The following is a 19,085-nucleotide window of genomic DNA, read 5'->3' on the forward strand; positions in this document are numbered from 1 at the left end:
TCAGCGCACCACCCAGTTTAATGACACAGACGAGAACTTCCGCCCGTGAGCTGGACGTGTTTCCTTCAGCGCGCTTGAGGAGGGTGCAGCCCGTCCTGCTGCTGCGTAACAGACAGAATCCTGTGAGAGTCTACATTTCAGCGTGAAATATGGGAGTCTCTGTGTTATTTACTTTACTGCAGGAGACCCAAGAACAGAACCACACTGACCAGGCTGTAGTAGAAACGAGGTTTTAATATAATATTCAAGTCTAGCATTTTCTATTTACAACAAATAAATATTGCCCCGCCCCAATCAGTAAACATTTTTTTTCTTTCTATACAAATATTCAATTGCCCTCCGCCTCCCCAAGCCCCCTTCCCTCCCGACCCCACCTCGTGTGGTCTGGCCCAGCCCAGATGCAGTGGTAAATGGCACTTGCAGTGGCATGAGATGCGACGCCCACGGGGAGAGGAGCATGGGTGGTGAGAGCCTCCCTCTCTGCTCGGCCCCGAGGATGGAATCTTTGGTGCAGCCGAGAAAGGCTAGAGTGGTGGCAGTGGTCACAGCCCAGCGCCATGCGCAGGAGGAGAGAACTGCAGTGGTGAGCCCTGCTGGCTGAGTGGGTGCCCTGGGGTGCCTGGGGCACAGGTGGCAGTGACCTGCACCTGGGAAGGTGTCAGGGAAGTATCTGGAGGGTGGTGCTGGGGGCAGGCCTGGGCACCACGCCCACGGCCATCCTCCTTGACAGGTTAGCTAGTCCTCTGGTTCCAGAGAGCAGAAGGCACCTAAGGCAGCAAGTGGTCCACGGAGGCCAGGTCAGCCTGTCAGACGGCAGGTGTCAATCCCGGCGGCAGGAGGGGTTCGGGTGAAACTGGAGATGGAGGTGGCCTGGGCTGGCAGGTAGGCAGAAGGTGCCTATTTGGCCTGGGCCACTCTGGGCTGTAGGCGCTGAGCCATGGCCAGCCACACCCCGGGGAGAGGTCCTTAGAAGATGCCCTTGGCAATCTTGAGTCCTTTCTGCTTCATGCGAGGGAGGGTTGAGCTGGCTCCATGCTTGACTTTTGCCCCCTTGGTGAAGGTCCGCTTCTTCAGGATAAAGTCGTAGTTGGCAGTAGAGTTCATGGCGTAGAACACATTGGCATTTTCGGGGATCTTCAGCTCTAGTGGTTGAGGGGCAGAGGGTGGTCAGGGGTGCTCCCTGGGGCCCCCACAGGATACCCTCACCACTCGGGAGCCTCCCTAGGGCAGGCCTGGATCACAACAGGCCTGAGAGCTCTCCCATCCAGCTCCAGACAACCAAGGGCCCTTCCCAAGGCTCCTGCCCGAGGCAGACTGTGCAGGCCCCTGAGACCTACGTGCGGGCTCCTGTAAGAAAGGGACTTGGAGCCCCGAATGGCCCAGCTCGGCCGAGGGCCGACAGAGCCCTGCCTGTCCTGCCCCTGCCCCGCCCTTACTGGTTCTGCTCCAGGGCCTTGCCTCAGTACTGTGCCAGGCACAGGTGGCCTTGCCCCCGAGGGCTCCCAGGACGCAGCAAGTCCCTCCTCCGGGCCCTTTACCACCTTCCTCCTTGAGCCAAGACCCCGTTCTCAGCCAACACTGGACTCTGCCGGCTCTAACTCCAGCCCTTGGCCTCCCTGGGCCTCAGGCTGTAACAGCTGGTGCATGGGTCCACGGACACCTACTCTCTGAAGCCCATGTTTTCCCTCTTGGCTGGCAAGCAGCCCTTGTCGAAGCCAGCAGGATGGGCCTCCCTGTCACCAACAAGCCTTTTCTCCTGCTCTGCGGCTTTGCGACGCCTGTTCATGCCCTGGGGATGATGCCCGATGGGGAGGCTCAGGAGTGGCCGGGGCAGTGAGGTGACCCCGCAGCACCTGGGCTGACCCAGGGCAGGTCGCCGGCACGCAGTGCCCACTGCCACCGGGCTGTTGTGTTTCCCGAGGCCGAGGACCTGGACTCGGGGCTGGGAGTGGTGCTGAGCCCGGCCTCCGGCCGCCACCCTCGCCCTGACTCACTGCGGTCGTCGGAAATGATCTGCACCAGCTCGTAGTCCTCTGGCTCGTCCTCGTCCAGGTTGTGTTTGTCCATGGCCTTGCGGATGACAGTGGGGGCCTTATCCTGGCTTGTCACCTGGATGGGGACATGGACAGGCCGTCAGGGTGCTCCCCAGCACAGGCTCTGAGTGTCCAGGGGCCTCGCCACCTGGTCCCCAAGCGGCCTCCACGTGACGAGCAGGCTCCTTCCCAACGTCCTGGGCCCTGCTCTCCCGCAGCGGCCTTTCCTCCCAGGCCACCTTGGGAAGCTGCTGGCCCTCGGGGGTCCTGGGGTCCCTGAGGCTGGGATCAGACGGCCTCCGGTCCAACCCCAAGGGAGGAAAAGCGGGCTGGATGGCCAGTGGCCCTCTCCGACCCAGGCCTGCTCGTCCCTAGAGGCTACAGCAGCATGGGTGGCACAAACCAGAACCCAGAGGCCCAGAGCACAAGTGGGACCCAGACACAGGGCCGTGCGGGTGAGTGCGACTGACAGCCACGCTAGCTCCGGGCAGTGCGTCAGGGAAGGCAGTGCGCGTGTGGCTACAAATGGCTCATCTGAAGCCAGAGACCCAGAGGAGGACGGAGAACGCCCCCAACGCCCACACATGTTCTGTGAGCAGACCCCGTTGGCTCTCTGCTCCAGGGACACCCAGACTCTGACAGTGCCGGCCACTCCACAGCCACCAGCCGGTGCAACCCCCAGGCCCTGTGTCCCTCTGTGAGAAAGTAAGGTCCTTACCGTACAGCCTGGGCTCCGAATGCTTCCTCGACCTCCTGACCTTGACCTCCCGCCTCCAGCCCTGCAGCCCCTGCCCTCCTGGGGGCTGGGCACGTGCTTCCTGCGTCTCCGGTGAGTGCCGACCACTCCTCCTCCCTGCCCGCCCATGCCGACCCCGGGCAGGCCCCTCCAGGAGGACGGGCGGTGCACAGCGGAGCGAGTCCTCTGGGGGTGCCCCGCGCCCGCTCACCAGGATGCTCTTGTACATGTTGCCGTTGTCCACGTCCAGGCTCACGCGGATGATGCAGCAGTCCCCCACTTGCTGGTTGTAGAGCGGCAGCGAGGAGCTGTAGCTGCAGACCCCTGAGACGGAGCGCTTGTGGGTGCGCGTGGTGGCCACGGGTGTGGTGGAGGCCGAGGACGAGGACGTGCTGCTGGAGGCCGAGCTGATGCCAGATGTCTCTGGGGAGGACTGGGAGGCTGACTCCCAGAACTGTGGGGGACGCGGTCATCAGCGGGGGCTGGGGTGCTGCGGGGCCCAGGCTGGCAGCCAGCTCTTGGGGCTCTGGAAGCTGTCAGGAGCCAGGTTTCTGGGCCCCTTGTGTGGACACGGTACGAGGAGAGGGGGATGGTGGACGGTCAGTCACCTTCTTTTCCTGGCCGTCCGGGGACTCTGGGACAAAGCTCATGTTGATCTCCTCCACGTCGGAGCTAGAGGAGCCGGCCGAGTGCACACTGAGGGCATCAGCGATGTCCCCGCTGCTGAGGTAGGGGCCGCACCTGAGCTGGTCACAGGACTTGGAGTGGGAGCTGCCGCTGGTACTGAGCTCAGTGCTGGGGGCCTGGCGGCTGGACAGAGGGTGGAGGCGTGAGGGGCCGCCCCAAGGCCTTGGGCCACGGTGCCCCTTCCGGCCTTCTGTGCTCCAGGCTGGGTGTTAGGTCAGGCATCAGCCAGCCCTGGCTGCTGAGATCACTTACTAGCACCCGTTCATGTTGGAGCAGCTGAGGCCCAGGGCAGCTGTGCGCCAGGCCCTCGTCCGCCTATGTGGCTCCCGAGCCCACATTCAGCCGCAAAGCATCTCTGATCCCTGCCTGCCCTGGGCCGGGCACTTACTCGCTCCAGCGCTTGACGATGGCCGTGCTCTTCTTGGACTTGAGAGTGTTGCTGGCCGACTCGGATGGGGGTTCCAGCTCGCATGACAGGCTGTAGCTACGGTCAGGAGGGGCACGAGGCTGGCAGGAGCCACACGTGCTCCCCTGGAACCCCCAAAAGCTAGAGCCCAGGCGCCAGGCGTGGCCTGCCCTTGCTGCCCCCGGGTCTTGCCCTGCCTCACCTCTCAGCCTCACTGAGCCGCTCCAGGGCCCGGAACCAGGCCCCGAAGTGCTCCTCGGGCGCGATGCTGTAATTGTTGCAGGCCGACTGCAGCAGCTTGATCTGGGCGATCACCTCAAACTCCTGGCGCGGAGGGGAGGACAGGGCGGTGACCGCCTGGGGGGTGCGTCTCTGGGGCTGTGCTCTGGGCTCACCCCACATGGCAGGCTCCTTCCTGTTCCCGTAGCGGGTCTGAACCGCCAGTCCCAGGAACCTCTCTGGGGTCCTAATCTGTCTCTACCTCCCTGGGACAGCTCCACTCTGGAGCAAACCTTCCCATAAACCAGTAGGGGGCGTGGAGCCAAGTGTCCCTCAGGCAGGACCCCCCTCCTGTGTTGGCGGCAGCCGCTCACCTTCCTCCTCTTCTCGAAGTTGATCAGTCTCCCCTAGAAGGCGGACAGCAGTGGACATCAGAAAGCTGACCCCTCCCACGGGGGCCTCCCGCTGCAGGCTGCACCACCAGGAGTGCCCACCAGGGGGCAAGGTGCACCCATACCAGGACTACGACAGGCTGTGGGGCCAGGACAGGGGACCTGTGGGCAGAGGCTATTGAACCTATCTGCCCTGCCTGATCTCCCTGAGGACAATGGAGAGACTGCGGCTTCATGTGAGATGGTCCCGCTCGGCTACCAAGAGCTCCTGGACTTGGCGGGTCCAGCTCCATTCTGCAGGCTGCAGTCAGTGTCCAAGCGACCGACTGTGCTCAGCTTGGTCAAACCCTGCTGCAACCCCTAGGTCAGGCAGCTCTGGGGGTCCTGTGCTAGGAGGGGCACACGGGGCCAGCCAGAAGGCTCCCACAAGTACTGAGGGTTTGGGGTCAGCGAGGGGCCCTCTCTTCCCGGGCCTCAGGATCCAGCCCTCCAAAGCTGCTCCCCACCTCGGCCCCGGCCCCGGCCCAGGCCCCGGCCCCGGCTTACTCACATACAGATAGTCTTTCATGGCAGTGTCCAGCATCACCAGGTCAGTGAGGAAAGTGCCCAGGTAGGGGACGGTGCCCTGGATGACACCCTGCAGCATCAGGCAGAAGGGGGGAATGAGGCCCAGGGGCCCTGGCCACCCCTCTGTGCTGCCTGGGGAGCTCAGCCACCCCTATTCTGGTTTCCCGTCCTAGGCCCCACTGTCACCACTCTCTGCTCACCTCCCGGGCCGGCATGTGGCAGACCCCCCCAAGTATGGCGGACCCTGCCCACACCCCTCCCCCAGGGACGTGCCAGGCCCTTGCTCTGGTGGCCGCCTCTTGGCCCCCACGGTACCAGCTGGTGAGGATGGGACGCCTCAGGCAGCGGGACGCCCCTCCCCGGGCCTAGGGCGGGCACTCACCATCTCCTTTGGCCGCCTTTGAGCTCTCCTGGGGTTCATCTCCAGGGTGGCAAACTTAGAGGTCCCTTCCTGCCAGTGATGACGATGGCGTCAGTGATGCCGCCTCCCCTCACCCCTCACGCACCCCAACTATGACGTTGAGGACGGGTTTCCAGGCCTCTACAGCCCCCAAGGGTCCAAATTCTAGGACACGCAGTGGTGGGGTACCCGGGCAGCTGCCTGGCCTCCTTGCAGTGGGAACCAGACTCCTCCTGCCCAGTAGGCACGGGGCTCAGGGTCATGTTCCTGCCATGGGCGCTGCCCTGCCCTGGCCCCCGGCTTGCACATTCCCCCTGGACCTCATGTCCTGCTGTGACGTCAGCACCCAGACTGCTCACTCTGCCCTGCCAGGAAGCTGAGGCCCAGAGAGGGTGGCAATTTGCGTGGGGCACCACAGGGACAAGGAGGGCAGACCTTTAGCCTCATCAGCCTTTGAATGGGGTGCGCCACGATGCCCAGCCAAGCAGAGCACAGGAGGGTAAGGACAAGGTGTTTGCGTCCCCCAGGAAGGGCCCTTGGCCAATCCAGAAGCTTCCTGCCTCCATGGAGCCCCTTGCCATGTTCTCCCCCAGCGAACTCTGCCCTTGTCCAACAGGACCAGGAGCTCCCCGAGCCACCTACTGCCCAGCACGCCAGGGGCAGGGTAACTGTGCTTCCGGTCATGTGGATACTTCTGGGGTGGGCCGACAAGGACCCACTGAGAGTTCACCTGTCCCTGATGCCTTTGAGCCAGCTAGGCAGCTGCCATGGCCCCGAGGCTCCTGGTAGCCCCCACAGGTCCTCTGGGACCTAGCAGCATCCCCTGCTGTAGACAGAGGGCACAGCTGCATGGTGCACCCACTTCTTCCTCCTGGTCTGGACCTTTGGGACCCCTGAGGTTCCCATCTCAGGAAGTCTCTCCCTTTGGAAGAACAGTGCAAACAGAAGGGGAAGCAGGGCCTGGCTTTGTGGGGATAGCATGGGCTGGTGCAGGGAGGCGGCCACACCCTCTTCTATCCACCCGGCAAGTCTGGAGGATACTAAGTCATGTCAGGAAGCTGGACAGCTGCAAACGCCACTGGCTCAGGCACTCTCCTGGAACAACTGGCTGCTCGAACTACATCCAGTGAGTCGGGGCCTCCGGCGCCCCAAACTGCCCCATCTGCTCAAGGGCCAAAGAGATCCCTCTTCCCTTCCTCCAGGGAATTTTGCAAAGAACCTGTGGCAGGAACGAGCACCCCGACCACCACACCGTGCTCCATTAGCCCCCTCTGACCTTGATAAGCAGCTCTCTGCTCAGCGAGTAATTGTTCTCATCAGAGAAAATCTCGGACAGCTTCTGGAATACTCGGACGCTGTCCCTGCAGGACAAGGCAGGGAGAGGGTGCCCGTCAGGAGGGGCGGGGAGAGGTGTTGACACAAAGCCAGGTGCCTTCACAGCAGGCTCTGTGGGCCTGGGAGGGGACCCTCCATGCTGGCATGGTGAGGACCCCATCCTCATTCCTACAAAAAACTTGAAAATCCCACATGGGGTCTCACCGGATGTCAGGCAGACAGGAAAGTCTAGTGCTAAGGGAGATCTGCTGCCTGGGCCCAAGAAGCTCTCCCACCACAGTGGCCCTGACCTTGGGGTCTGTGGCCTGGGGCCTTCTGCTGGGGGTGCGGGAAACCCACCTGGAGACATCTTCCCACGTCTTCTTCAGGCGGTGGATGGCGTTGCTCTGCAGGGCAGAGAGGATGGCATACAGGGAAGAGAAGTTCTTCAGGACTCGGCACTCCTAGGGGAGGACGACTCTTGAGCCATGCTGGAGCTCACACCGGCCCTGCCCTGGCCCTGGCTGAGCCCCGCTCTTGGGAGACGGACACCTGGGAGCCCTGAAGGGCACGCGTGGGACCCAGGGTGAGAGAGAGCAGGATTTCGGCTCAGACCAAGGAACTGGCACCAGGAGTGAGTGAGCCCGACAGTGCACCTGGGCAGCACAGGCCCGGGGAAGAGGAGCCTGGAGCCTGCAGGGCTCCAACCTCAGCCACATCAGAGTGGAAAAGGGTGAGGGTCCCTGCTGCAGCATACCCTGGCCACCTCGATCCAGTGCTCCACTACCCGGGCCCTGTCCGAGGCCTTCATGCTCCGGTCCCCGAGGCAGGTGGTGATGACACAGTTGGCCACGTTGTTGAACTGGGCGACGGTGGCGCGGATGGTGGGTGCCAGGTGCTCCTTGCCCTTCTTGTCCCGCTGCGACCAGATGGAGCCCAGGCAGTGGTAGGGCACCACCTTTTTGAACAGCTCCTGGGGAGAGGGTCAGTGTCACCCGGCCCAGCCACACACCACAGTTCCCCGGGCCAAGACTGTAGCCAGGGCTGAAGCTTGGAAGCTGAGGATGTGGCTGGAGCCTTGTGGGACTCTTGGGGCTCTGCTCCCTGACCACTGAGGACGCTGTCACAGAGTGACCCGGGGGGACGATGTCGGGTGAAGAGAGCAGCGTTTTCCCTGCCTGACGTCTGTCCAAGCACGGGAGCGGCTCGCATCTGCACAGACCGGGCGCACCTTCAGCGCTCTGTGCACATGCGCGTGGCATCCACTACTTCTCAGGGCCCGGCGGGGCATCTACCGTGGACTCCAGCACACAGTAGGTGTCCACTAAGTGCTGAGGTTGGTGAGGGCGCCCAGGCGCACAGGGGGAGGTCTGGGTACACCCCTCCCCCCCTCAAGGCTGTCCTACCCAGCCTGTCTGTCCTGCTCCTGGAATCCTGCTCATTCCCTGGGGGAGGCAGGGACAGACCTGAGTCTACTGCCCTGGGGCAAGTCGAGGTCTCGAGGCTCAGAAACGCCCTGGCTGCGGCGTGTGATGGTGCAGCTGGGATGTGGACAAAAGCACAGGCTCTGGGCCAGGGAGCGGCAGGTCTGGATGGCAGGTGCCTGAAGGAAGCAGCCCACCCTTGCCCCGGCCCTCGGAGCACTCACTGCGTCCATCAGCGTGAACTGCTCGGCCACCAGGTCCGGAGAGAAGACCAGGATGTGAGGCTGCTCCTGGCTCAGGCCATTCTCTGGGGCCGCCGGTGGGAGAGGCCAGGGTGGCTCGACGGATGGCCCAGGGCCTGGAGTGGGCTCCAGCTCCACAGCAGCCACGCCAGCCGGCTCGAGCTCCAGCGACAGCTCCTGCTCCAGAGCAGGTGCTGGAGCCGACTCTAGCTCGGAAGACGAGGCTGGCTCCAGCTGTGGGCCTGATGTTGGTGCTGCTATGGGAGTGGATGTCAGCAGCGGGACTGGAGTCGGCTCCAGATCTGTGGCTGGTTTTAGAGCTAGCACTGGAGCTGGCGACAACGCTGTGAGAGGAAAGACGTTCCACGTGATGGCCTTGCCTGAGCCCTTCCAAAGACAGAGAGCCCCAGTCGCGGACGCCCAGCGGGACCTCTCTGTCCAGACCGTGGTCCACCAACTGTTCCAAGACCCCTTGCTCCTGCCCTGATGCCAGACAGGTGCCCCCTCCCAGGGGGCCCAGCACAGACCCCTCCTCCTGTCCTCTTAGGTCCCCACCCCAAGCCTCCTTACCCTCAGGCTCAGCATCGCCGGGCTCCATGTCCTCCAGCTGGGCCAGGAGAAGGTGGGCGCGGCGCTCCAGGTCCGAGCCAGGCATGTTGAGCTGCACATAAGCCACCAGCTGCTTGAGGCAGGGAAAGTCTGGAGGTTGACAGAAATCCTCCGAGTACTGGTCCAGCCAGGTGCCCAGGATGGAGGAGATGGCGCTGAGGGCAGGCAGGCAGGTAGCGGTCAGGGGCCTGGCCTCCCCTCCCCTGTGGGGCTGGGCTCCTGTGCTCCCCGGCCAGCTCTCCCCTTGCTCAGACAGGCCTCCGCACTGCAGTCTGGCTCCTGGGCCCCACCCGCCGGGGACGCCTCAGGCTGCAGGCACTGTGTTCTCTGGGACACAGGTGGGCCTTGTCTTCCCATCACACTGCTCCTGAAGGGCGCAACTGCCCCGCGGTCACCACGCCCCGGCAACCAGCTGAGCAGGTTGCTCCCCAGTGTGGTACCTGGTGGGGACATCCCAGCTTGGAGCTGCAGCCTCTGCTCTGCTCCCAGGGTGCCCAGGACCCCACCCACCACTCATCTCCTTCCTCCTGCCCGCAAAGCCCCAGACCTCCACCCCACTCGAGAATCACAGGGGTGGGGGCTGGGGTGCGCCCCACCCTCCCGAGCCACAAGTCCTCACAAGAAGCCCACCCTTGTGCCAAAGCCCACTCACTTTCGGAGTTGGTCCTGTGGCCCGCCGTCCTCGCTGGAGTAGGGGAGGATGCAGCCATATCTAGAGGAGGCCGTGAGGGCGTCACATCTACCGTACCTGCTTACGACGTCTAGTGTTACTGGGTGACCCCCCGAAGGAAAGGGGGCCCAGGACGGCAGGGACGTCCCTGCCTCCTTCACTGCGTTACACCCTGCCTGAAAACACGTCTGTGTAGTCGGTGTTCCCTACTGCACAACCAGCTCCTTCCCAGATATCTCAGCAGGCCCCCCCCAGTTCTTACGCTGGCTAGAACCAGGACGGGGTGCCCCAGATGAAACCTGGGACCTCCTTCTCCAGTGGGAAACTGCTTTGCCTGGGGCCTCAGCTAAGTGAGGCCCAAGCACTTCCGGGGCTCTTCCTACTTGGTCCCCACAACACCCTCTGAAGAGGAGGGGGCCCCTCAAGCATTCCAGTTTCCACAGAGCCAACCAGGATGCAGGGGGGTGCAAGGCCTTCCTAGCTCCAGCCAGGAAGCGGCGAGCCACCCCCCGGGAGCGGAGGCGGGTGTGCACCTTTTGAAGAGCAGGTCCAGCACCTGCTGGGTGGTGGTGAAGGCTCGGTAGGTGCACAAGAAGACAGTGACGTAGGAAAGGTCGCTGCCCTGGAAGGCGGGCACCAGGTGCTCCACCAGCTTCTCCAGCGTGCCCGCCTTCACCGTCCGCACCTTGCAGGTCTCGTAGAGGTTCAGGGCCGACTCATTCTCACACTGGGGGCAGGGGCGGGGGTGGCAGGGAAGGGACACAGTCAGCGTCAGCACAGCACACCACCAGGACAGTCAAGCCGCTGCTCAGACCGAATTCCCAAGCCCTCAGGCCAGAGGTGGGACACTAGGTGAATCTAGGACAGAAAGGGTCTCGGGGACGTGCCTGCAGCCCCAGCTACTTGGGAGGCCGAGGAGGGAGGATCATGAGTTTAAGGCCAGCCTGGGCACTCTGGCAAGACCATGTCTCCACATAAACTAAAAGGGGATGAGGGCATAGCTCAGTGGTACAGTGCTTGTGCGGCGTGTGCCAGACGCGGTTGATTCCCCACTGCTGTAAAGGGGCGGCCCTGTGACCCTACCTCAGATAACTAAAAGCACTGTCTGAGGGATTCCTAACGCAACACCCCATTGTAGAGATGAGAAAACAGAGGCTATGCGGGTGGAGGGATCGCCCACTAGGACACACAGGAGGTTTCCAGGACACTGCTGAAATGGTCACAGACAGGACTGGGTCCAACTGCAGCAGGGGCCAATCTTGGCACTGGCCTCCCTCTAGAATATCATGGGGCTGAGTCATGCCCCGCTTGCGACCCACAGGGGCCCCGGGATGAAGAATAGCCCGAGTAAATGTGATCCTCGGCTGGTGGCTGGACGGGGGATGGGGATCAACCCAGGACACTTGTAGTGAATCTGAAACACTTGTGGCCTAAGGTGAAACGGTGTCCCCCCTCACACACGTATCAGCGTGGCCCTCACCCCTGGCCAAGTGTGCGTGGGACCCTAGGCCCGGAGTCCTCTGGGGTGGGGAGTGGGGTCCTTAAGCAGAGCCCTGGGAAGGAGCCCCGTGGGGTGGCCAGGTTGGCCCTAGGCCGCACTCACCCCGAGCCAGCGCTGGCCCTTGCTAGCTCCATGCTGCAGCTGCACCTTGCGCAAGGAGATGGAGTAGATGACCCCGTTGATCAGCTCCTCGCCAATCTCCTGCGTGGAGCTCTGCAAAGACAAGGCCCGGAGCCGTCAGGGGCTGTCCGGCACCGGCTGCAAGGCACTGGCCCTGTGCAAGCTTCTGTTGCCCAAGGGCAGGCAGCTGCACAGACCTCCAGCCCTGAGTGACATGAGAGCATTAGGGCAGAAGGCCACTGCCCAGCACTCCGTCCCCCCCAGCCAAGCACGACGGCCCCCAGGCTTCCCGTGGGCCAGCCTCCTCACCCCCATCCCCTCTTTCCAGCCTGGGTTCCTGGATGACCCAGCCTTGCAGTCAGCATTACAAAGCTGGGGCAGGTGCGGGACATCCCGGGCCGCCACGTCGGAGGCCACTTCCTTCCCCTGCTGCTCATTCATGCCTTGTGCTGCTTGGGCAACAGAGGGCTTCCCAGCACCCGTTCCTCCTCACAAGAGGTGCGGATGTGAATGGTGGTAGCGCTGGGGTTTCACAGAACCCCCCTGGGGCCTTGGCTGAGACGGGAAGAGGTCACCTAGCCGGTCCTGAGGCCCCAGGGCAGAAAGGAAAGGCTTCTGTTCTAGGAGGTGGAGGCTCCTTGCGTGTGTAGGCTGGCCCAGGACTGCGTCACCACGGGCAGCAAGGCCACTGAGCTATGGCCACCCCATCCCAGGCTTCCCAGCTCTCTCCCACTGGTGCCATCCAGGGAAGGGGTACGTTCAAGGTAGTGAGGGGCTGGGGGCAAAGAGGAGGACGTGAGTCGAGGGAGGAGCTGGGAGGTGCAAGCCCTGCATGGGGCCACTAGCCAGCACCGCCAGTGCCAGACAGTGGGTCACCCCCCCCCCCCCGCCCCCAGTGTGCAGCTCCCAGAAGGCCCAGGTGGAGGTGCTGGCTGAGCCGGGCTCCGCCCACCCCAGGGGGCCCTGGGAGGCTCCCGTGCCATCCTCGGGAAGTCCATTTCCGGCGACCCAAGGCTGCCCTCTAACTCTGGGCTCTGCACCAGCGGCAAAGCCACAGATATCGCGCTGAGCTACCAAACTCCGCCTCCTCTGGAGATAGGGCCAACCCCACTTCTTGGAAGTTAGCGGGGAACTGCAGGCATACCCACAGAGCAGGCCACACCGAGGAAGGGCAACCTCCTCACCTGAGGGGGAATTTTCCCCTGGACTCAGGAATATGAAACAGACACTCTCCCACCCCTGCTGGGCATGCTGCCGCCGGGTGGTCCGGAGGCTGGGAGAAGCCCTGACCACTGTCTCCTCCCAGAGCCTGACAGGTCCAGGCGTGGCTGCAAAAGCCTCTTCCCTTTCCAGGGGCTTCAGCCACGTCCCACCCAGCTGGGCCTTAGCACGTGAGCACCTCAGTCCCCGCAGCAATGTTAGGGTCTCAAGCAGGAGGCACCTGCCACAGGACACTGGTTGTCAATCCTTGGAAGCCCAGCACGGTGCCATCTCCCAGGGGGCTCTACCAGCTCTGGTCAGGCTGACACGGAGGAGCTAGGGCCAGGCAGCCCGGGCCATCCCTGAGTAGGTCTATACAGCAGACCCACAGCGAGTCACGGCCAGCAGCCGGCTGCAGCCCAGCAGCTGGCCAGGGCTGTGCTCGGGTGTCATGTGATCCCCGCGCCCTTCCCCCACCCCCAAGGGGCCCCTTCTGCCAGCCGGCTGTGTGTGTGGAGGGGTGCAGGCCGGCGTCGAGAGCCACAGATGCCCGCCACAGGGCGGTCACGGCTCTGCTGCACAGATGGGGAGCAGCCCCGGCCCACGCAGAGCGACCCTTGTCCTCTCTGGTTCCCTCAGTGGGATGGAAACCAGACAGTCAGAGCAATGCTGGGCACAGGCACTGCGACACCTGCCACCCCGCGACCACAGAGCTGCTGCGGTCCTAGGCAGAAGGCTCGGCCCCTCCTTCCAGACACAGAACAGGAAAACAGCCAACAGCCCTGGACACGGGCAGGAGGCACAGGGACCAGGCACCCACGGGGTACCCTGGGCCGCCTTCGTGAAGACCTGCCCAGGAGCAGACAGCCCCTGTGGGAGGCCAGCCCCCTGGACATACGGCAGGCCAGACTCCAAGGGGGAGGAGGGGAGTGGCCTACTAAATAGCTGATGCGGAGAAAACGCCTCCCCTGAGGGCAGGCATCCAGGCAGCCACTCAGAGCTCTTAAGAGGAAAGCAACCCACAGGGCTGGCTGGGTTTGCGGGGAGGATCCTACTCATCCCATCTCCCTGCATGCAATGTCCCCAGGGCCCTGGGCCCCAGGGACAGCCAGCTGTGCCTCTGAACACACTTGGGTCAGTGACTGGAAGGTGCTTGTGCGCCCTGGGGCCCTGGAGAGCCGGGATCCCCCCCGCCCCACTGTCCCTAGGACACAGCCCAGAGCCCCTAGGACAGGGAGAAGAAACACCCTGGGCGGTTAGTGTCACCTGAGCAGTGTTCTCAGGGCAACAGGCAACAGGCCGGCCGCCCTGTCCCCAGCTGATGGAGGGAGGGAGCTGCAGGCCAAGCCCGGATTCCTCTAAGGTACAGTAACGGGGCGGTGAGGGCTGTGGAGGGTCAAGCATGTGCCCCAGTCCTCCCATCTGCCTCAAAGATGCTCACGATGGAAGTTGGGGCGGCACCTTCTCCCACTCTTGCCTCCACTGTGGTCCAGCTCCCTGCTCCAACTTGCGCTTCCTGTGGAAGCTACAGCCAGGGCTCCAGATCCCTGAGGCCTCCAGCTGCACTGCGGCTGCCCCTAAGAGGCTGGGGCTGAGGCAGAGGGAGAAAGGTTCAACCCTGAGTCACCGGCTCCTCCCCGCTTGGGCAGGGAGGAGAAGCCCTACCCCTTTGGGGATCTTGCTCTACTCCCTGGGCTGGTGCTGCTCAGGGCCAGGGAGTCATCACAGGCCACTCTGGGGCCCTGCTGGCAAACCCTCTCCAGGCCCCCTCTCAGAGGGTGGCCACCCAGAGCCCTGTGGTGGGAGCAGCCCCCTGGCTCCTCAGCCTTCAGTTGGAACACAACGGTCAGAACATGGAAGAGATCAGAGTTTGAGTCCAAGGTAGCCGAGCACCTGCCCCATTTTGTCGAAGTGGACACTAGGGCCTGGTTTGGGGGCCGAGAGCAAGTGTCCAGGTTCTGGCTCAGCTCTTACACCGTGAGCTCCACAAGGGAAGGAGAGCGAAAGTGCCAAGCATCACAACCCTGCGCCCTTGGGCTGGCCGTCCAACTCTGGTTATGTGTCCTGCACCCTGAGCCCTAGGGCACAGGCAGGACCTTGGCAGGGACTTGCGGTCGGCCCTGGGTGGGGGGTGGGCCACAATCCTGATCCCCCCAGCCGTGCCAGCCTCTGCTGGAGATTTTCAAAATGCCTGGCTGCCATGGCAATGAGGGAATGCTCTAAGCCCTGAAAGCAAAGTCAGGGGACCAGCCTGGCTGGCTGACCAGGAGTCCCCAGGAATGCTCCCTGCCAGCCTGTGCCCTACTAGGGGCCACACTGGCATTTAGAGGAGAAAGAACATGCTTCAAATGGGGACAAGGAGCCCTGGCAGGGCCTTGGCCTCGTTCTCCTGTCCTTCTGCCCACGCACCCCGGCTCCTGACTGTCATGCAGGCAGGCCACCACAGGGCCAGCCTGGGAGCGGGTGCGGCTGGTGGTGGCCAAGGAGGGCGCAGACTGGTTCCACGGCCAAGGTCCAGGCCCAACATCAACACCACTGACGGCAGTGCACAGCACACGTGGCCATTTCGCAGTGCCAGGCCCTCTGCACACTCATCGCATTTAATCCTTTTAGCAGCCCACCTGAGGGATGAGGAAACAGCCGGGCGGGGGCACATCCAGGTCGGGAGGCAGGAAATGACAGCCAGGGCAGGGACTGGACCCCTGGCTGGTGGGGACACACCAGGCCTGCCTGCCGCTTCCACCACGGTCACAACCTCAGAGCAGGGTCTGGCCCTCGTGACACAGGTGTGGAGGAGGGTCGGAGACGGGAAGGACTTCCTCAGGTCACGAAGCAAGTGCAGGGTGGCCAGGCCAGCACCTCACAACTGTAGCTACATGGAGGCTTGTGATGTGTTCTAGGAAAAAGGCCTACGCCGCACCACGGCCCGACGTGCTGGGAGCGTCGGGCAGTGTGTCCCAGAGCCCAGGGCGTGGGCACTCCCCTGGAACCTGGTCAGAAAACCTAATTGTGGCCGCTGCCACCTGTGCCAGGCACTGTGGACTGCTTTGTCGGGCTGCCTGTCTCACTTGGTCCATACCAGAACCCCAAGAGGATGAATCAACATCACATCCATTTTACAGAGAAAACCAACGCTCTGAGAGGAGCAGGGCTTAAGGGACCAGGTGAGTCCCAGCGCACCTCTCTGCCATCGGGGCCCCAGCTCTCCACCTCTGGGTTGGAAAGGACAACATACTTCCAGGCACTGCTGCAAAGGCATCAAAGGGAGAGGAAAAGCCCAAGGCTACACCTTAGCTCACCAATCGTCAGTCTTCCTGCTCTGCTCTCAGGGCAACCCTTGGCTGTCATCCACTGCCTCTCCAGGAGAGCTGGGTCTGCTTAACGTCTAGCTCCTCCTGTACCGTGCTGCAGGCTTTGACTCCAGGCCCTCCAGAGTGGGATCTGGAGGTGCATGTTCAGGAACACAGTGTTTTGGGGGACTGCAGGGCTGGGGGCCCTACTTTGGGACAGGGTGGCCACAGCACGGTGGTGCCATGCTGTGGGAGCTGCCTGGGCAGCCAGCCAGCTGCCCACGGGAGCCAGTCCTCCATGGCCTGGGTGCAGCCTCCTGGAACTGCTCCCTGCATTCAGAGCTTGCCTCTGAAGAGGACCGGTGCTAAATCTGCCTGTCCTTCTCACCGGCGATGCAGAGAGTGCCTGGAAACTCTGTTTGACGACATCCTAACTGAGGATCAGACACCAGCCTGTCCTGCGCACAATCTAACACCTCCTGGAGCTGTCCCCCACCCAAGTCTCCCACAAAACAGGTGAGCATGTCCATCCCCCTGTCCCTAACCCAGAGAAGGAAAGAGGAGCTGGTACCAGCCAGTCTGGGCTGCTCCTTCCTCTTCTTGTGCCCCAGACAGAAAGCCAGGTTCTGGGGCCCGTGGGGACCGACAGTCCCTTGCTGAACGTGACAGGGCCCCAGGCTCCTAGGGGTACCTCCTTGGAGTGAGCCAGGAAACCCTCCTGAAGCACACAGTGCCAAGCGTGCAGGCAAGGACACGCACACGAGCCTCACACAGTGCCTCTGGGTCTCCAGTTCTATCACAGGTAGTGGAGAGCCTTGGGGTTATGCTGAAGAGCTGCATGCAGTGTGATCAAGAGAGGACTAGACAAGCAGAGCACCCTGTAAGTACACAGAAGACCGCATCCTGTCCTACCTGCAGCACACTCAGGCCTCGAAGGAAGGCTTTCTGAGTCACGATACACCTCTGCACTGACCGGCTCACTGACCCGGCACAATCACATTAGTCATTTCATCTGTCAGATGGGCTATTAGCAGTCCTGACCCCAAATGACAGAATGCATGCCAATCACTGAGCACAAGGCCTCCCTCCTACAGGGCACTAGCTCACTGGGGCTGATCACACCTGTGTGCCCCCTGCCCTCTGGTGTAGAGCACCTTCATCTGCCCTTGGACTAGAAATAAGCCTCCTCTGACCAGGGCTTCTGGGCTCCCTTTCTGCACAGCTCTGCCCTGTCCTGCTCTGACCCCTGCTGGCTCTTGTACACAGCAGGCACCCCTGGGGAAACCAGCCCACGTCCAAGTCCTGGCTGTGACCCTTCTTGGCTGTGTGCCTGTCTAGGACAGGGGCTTCACCTCTGCCCCTGTCTCCTAGAAGGTGGGGTTGGCACCCTGCTGCAGGCTGGTCTATGCCAGGCAGAACAAGGTGGTGGCGGCTGGAGTTGGTAGGAGCTGCAGACCTGGAACTCCTCTTGCCTGGCCAGGCCATGGCCTGTCCCAAAGCAGGGACACCTACCCGGTGACCCCCAGGAAGCACAGAATGCTGCAGGTCAGGCTGGGTCAGTGGTGGCTTGGCTTAGAATCAAGATGACAGGCAGATGTGTGAGGACACCTGGCTCCACCAAGAGGGAAGGACTGGGTGCAGGCTTGGGGAAAACAGGGGTGGAGGAAGGGAACAGAGACCACCTGGCGATCTCCAGAGGACAGGGACCTCAGGCAGACCGCTTCAGCTCTGGCATGCTTCAGCTACCAGGAAGTCACTCCCAGGATGAGGGCCTTGGCAGGAGGGACAGGGACTTCCCCGCCCCCGCCCCCAGGCCCATGCTAAATGGTCATTGTGTTTGGTTTCCGGCAGTGGCCTCCTCTCCTGCCAGGACCCTGGTTTTCCTGCCCCAGCGAGAAGCTTCCCCTCTGATTTCTAAATAGCAGCCAGGCTGCATCTAGCGGCAGAGAGGTCTGGGAGGGAGGGAGCCAGAGTGACTGGGGACGGCTACCAGGGCAGGGATGGAGCTCAGCTCTGCCTCCCTCTCAGCTCCTCAGGGATGCGGAGGGGCAGAGACAGAAAGAAGTGGCCAAAACCCTGGCGGGGAACCTGCCCGGCTCAGGCCAAACCCTCTCAGCACACAAAGCCCGAGGCATTGCCAGACATAATGAAAGCCAGATGAGAGCCTGGCTGGTGTCGGCCTCCCACCCCCACACTCCCAGGGGTCCGCCTGCAGCCGCCGTGAGGACTGGAGTGATGGGTGGGTAAGGGTCGCAGAGCCCTGGCCTGCACACCCGCCCAGCTCTGAAGTGCGCTGGGCCTGGGGTTCCCCCAGCAGAGAAACACCCATCGTCCGGGCCCCAGCTCCCACTCCACACTGCAGGGCGTTAGGGCACGGTCAGACGGAGGCAGAGGGTACCACACGCGGCCCCCGGGGCCATGCCGAGGAGACACTAGAAATTAGAGTTCAGGCCCTCAGCTCGCCATTCCCTCGCAATCCACGACAGGCAGACGGCCTCTTCTCCGAATCCTCTCAAATCCTTACAAATTCAGGTTGTCAGCACATTTTCTAATCAGGCAAAAATGACTCACGCCCTGGCCTGCAAGGCCCTGTCCCTCACTGCCTGGCCACCTGGACCAACATGCTGCAGACCGGCGACTCCCTCCATTCACTGCCCTCGCGTCTCCCTGGTCATCGGATCCCTCTCTCCCAGGAGGCTGACTAGGAGGCCTCGGCGGCCCCCATCACCTCCGAGAAGCGAGACTCGTGCCCTCCCCCACTGGACACCTGCATGAAAGAGCCCGGCACTGCCCGTACAGGCCCGAGCTGACCACTGAAAGAAGGCTGGCCTGCGGGTGGCAACTCACAGGCCACAGACGTAAACACTGACAGCGCCGCGGGAACAAGTCTCCTCGGGGAGCGGGTCGGGGCCCCACACCTGGCACGCACTCGGGGGTCCCGGGCGCGGGGCTCCAGGGGTCCTTCCGGCCGCCTGCGCCCTTGCTGCCTAGCCGGGGGCCCGAAGGATTTCCGCGGCCGGGGTCCCCCCGCCCCCGCCCGTCCCTGGCGGACGCCGGCTGGCCCGGCGGTCCCGGTTCACCCACCTCCAGGCGCGGCAGGTCCGGGTCGAGCTGCGTGAAGCTGTGCAGCACCACCGGGCAGCTGTCGGGGACGCCCACCTCCAGGCGCACGGCGTCCCACACGCTGCGGCTCCGCCGGGAGCCCGGGAACAGTGGCTCGGCGCCGCCCGCGGGCCCGACCGCCTCGGCCCACATGCGCTGCACCATGGACCGCT

General features: G+C 63.1%; 1 protein-coding gene across 1 annotated transcript; it reads right to left on the minus strand.

Annotated features, from left to right (window-relative positions):
* Positions 1-216: 216 nt before the first annotated feature.
* On the minus strand, positions 217-19,085 carry Ralgds (ral guanine nucleotide dissociation stimulator; the record flags this gene model as incomplete). The annotated part of the gene is given in 18 exon segments (XM_005408411.2): positions 217-1,142; positions 1,995-2,109; positions 2,981-3,223; positions 3,378-3,579; positions 3,845-3,940; positions 4,065-4,186; positions 4,456-4,488; positions 5,024-5,110; positions 5,423-5,491; positions 6,717-6,801; positions 7,115-7,218; positions 7,512-7,727; positions 8,403-8,764; positions 8,991-9,184; positions 9,682-9,777; positions 10,233-10,426; positions 11,303-11,413; positions 18,895-19,085. Coding segments are annotated over 18 exon segments (2,688 nt in total). The 3' UTR covers positions 217-966.

Source organism: Chinchilla lanigera, unplaced genomic scaffold (genome assembly GCF_000276665.1).
Source record: "Chinchilla lanigera isolate Chin_1 unplaced genomic scaffold, ChiLan1.0 scaffold00112, whole genome shotgun sequence".
In the NCBI taxonomy this organism is placed as follows: domain Eukaryota; kingdom Metazoa; phylum Chordata; class Mammalia; order Rodentia; family Chinchillidae; genus Chinchilla; species Chinchilla lanigera.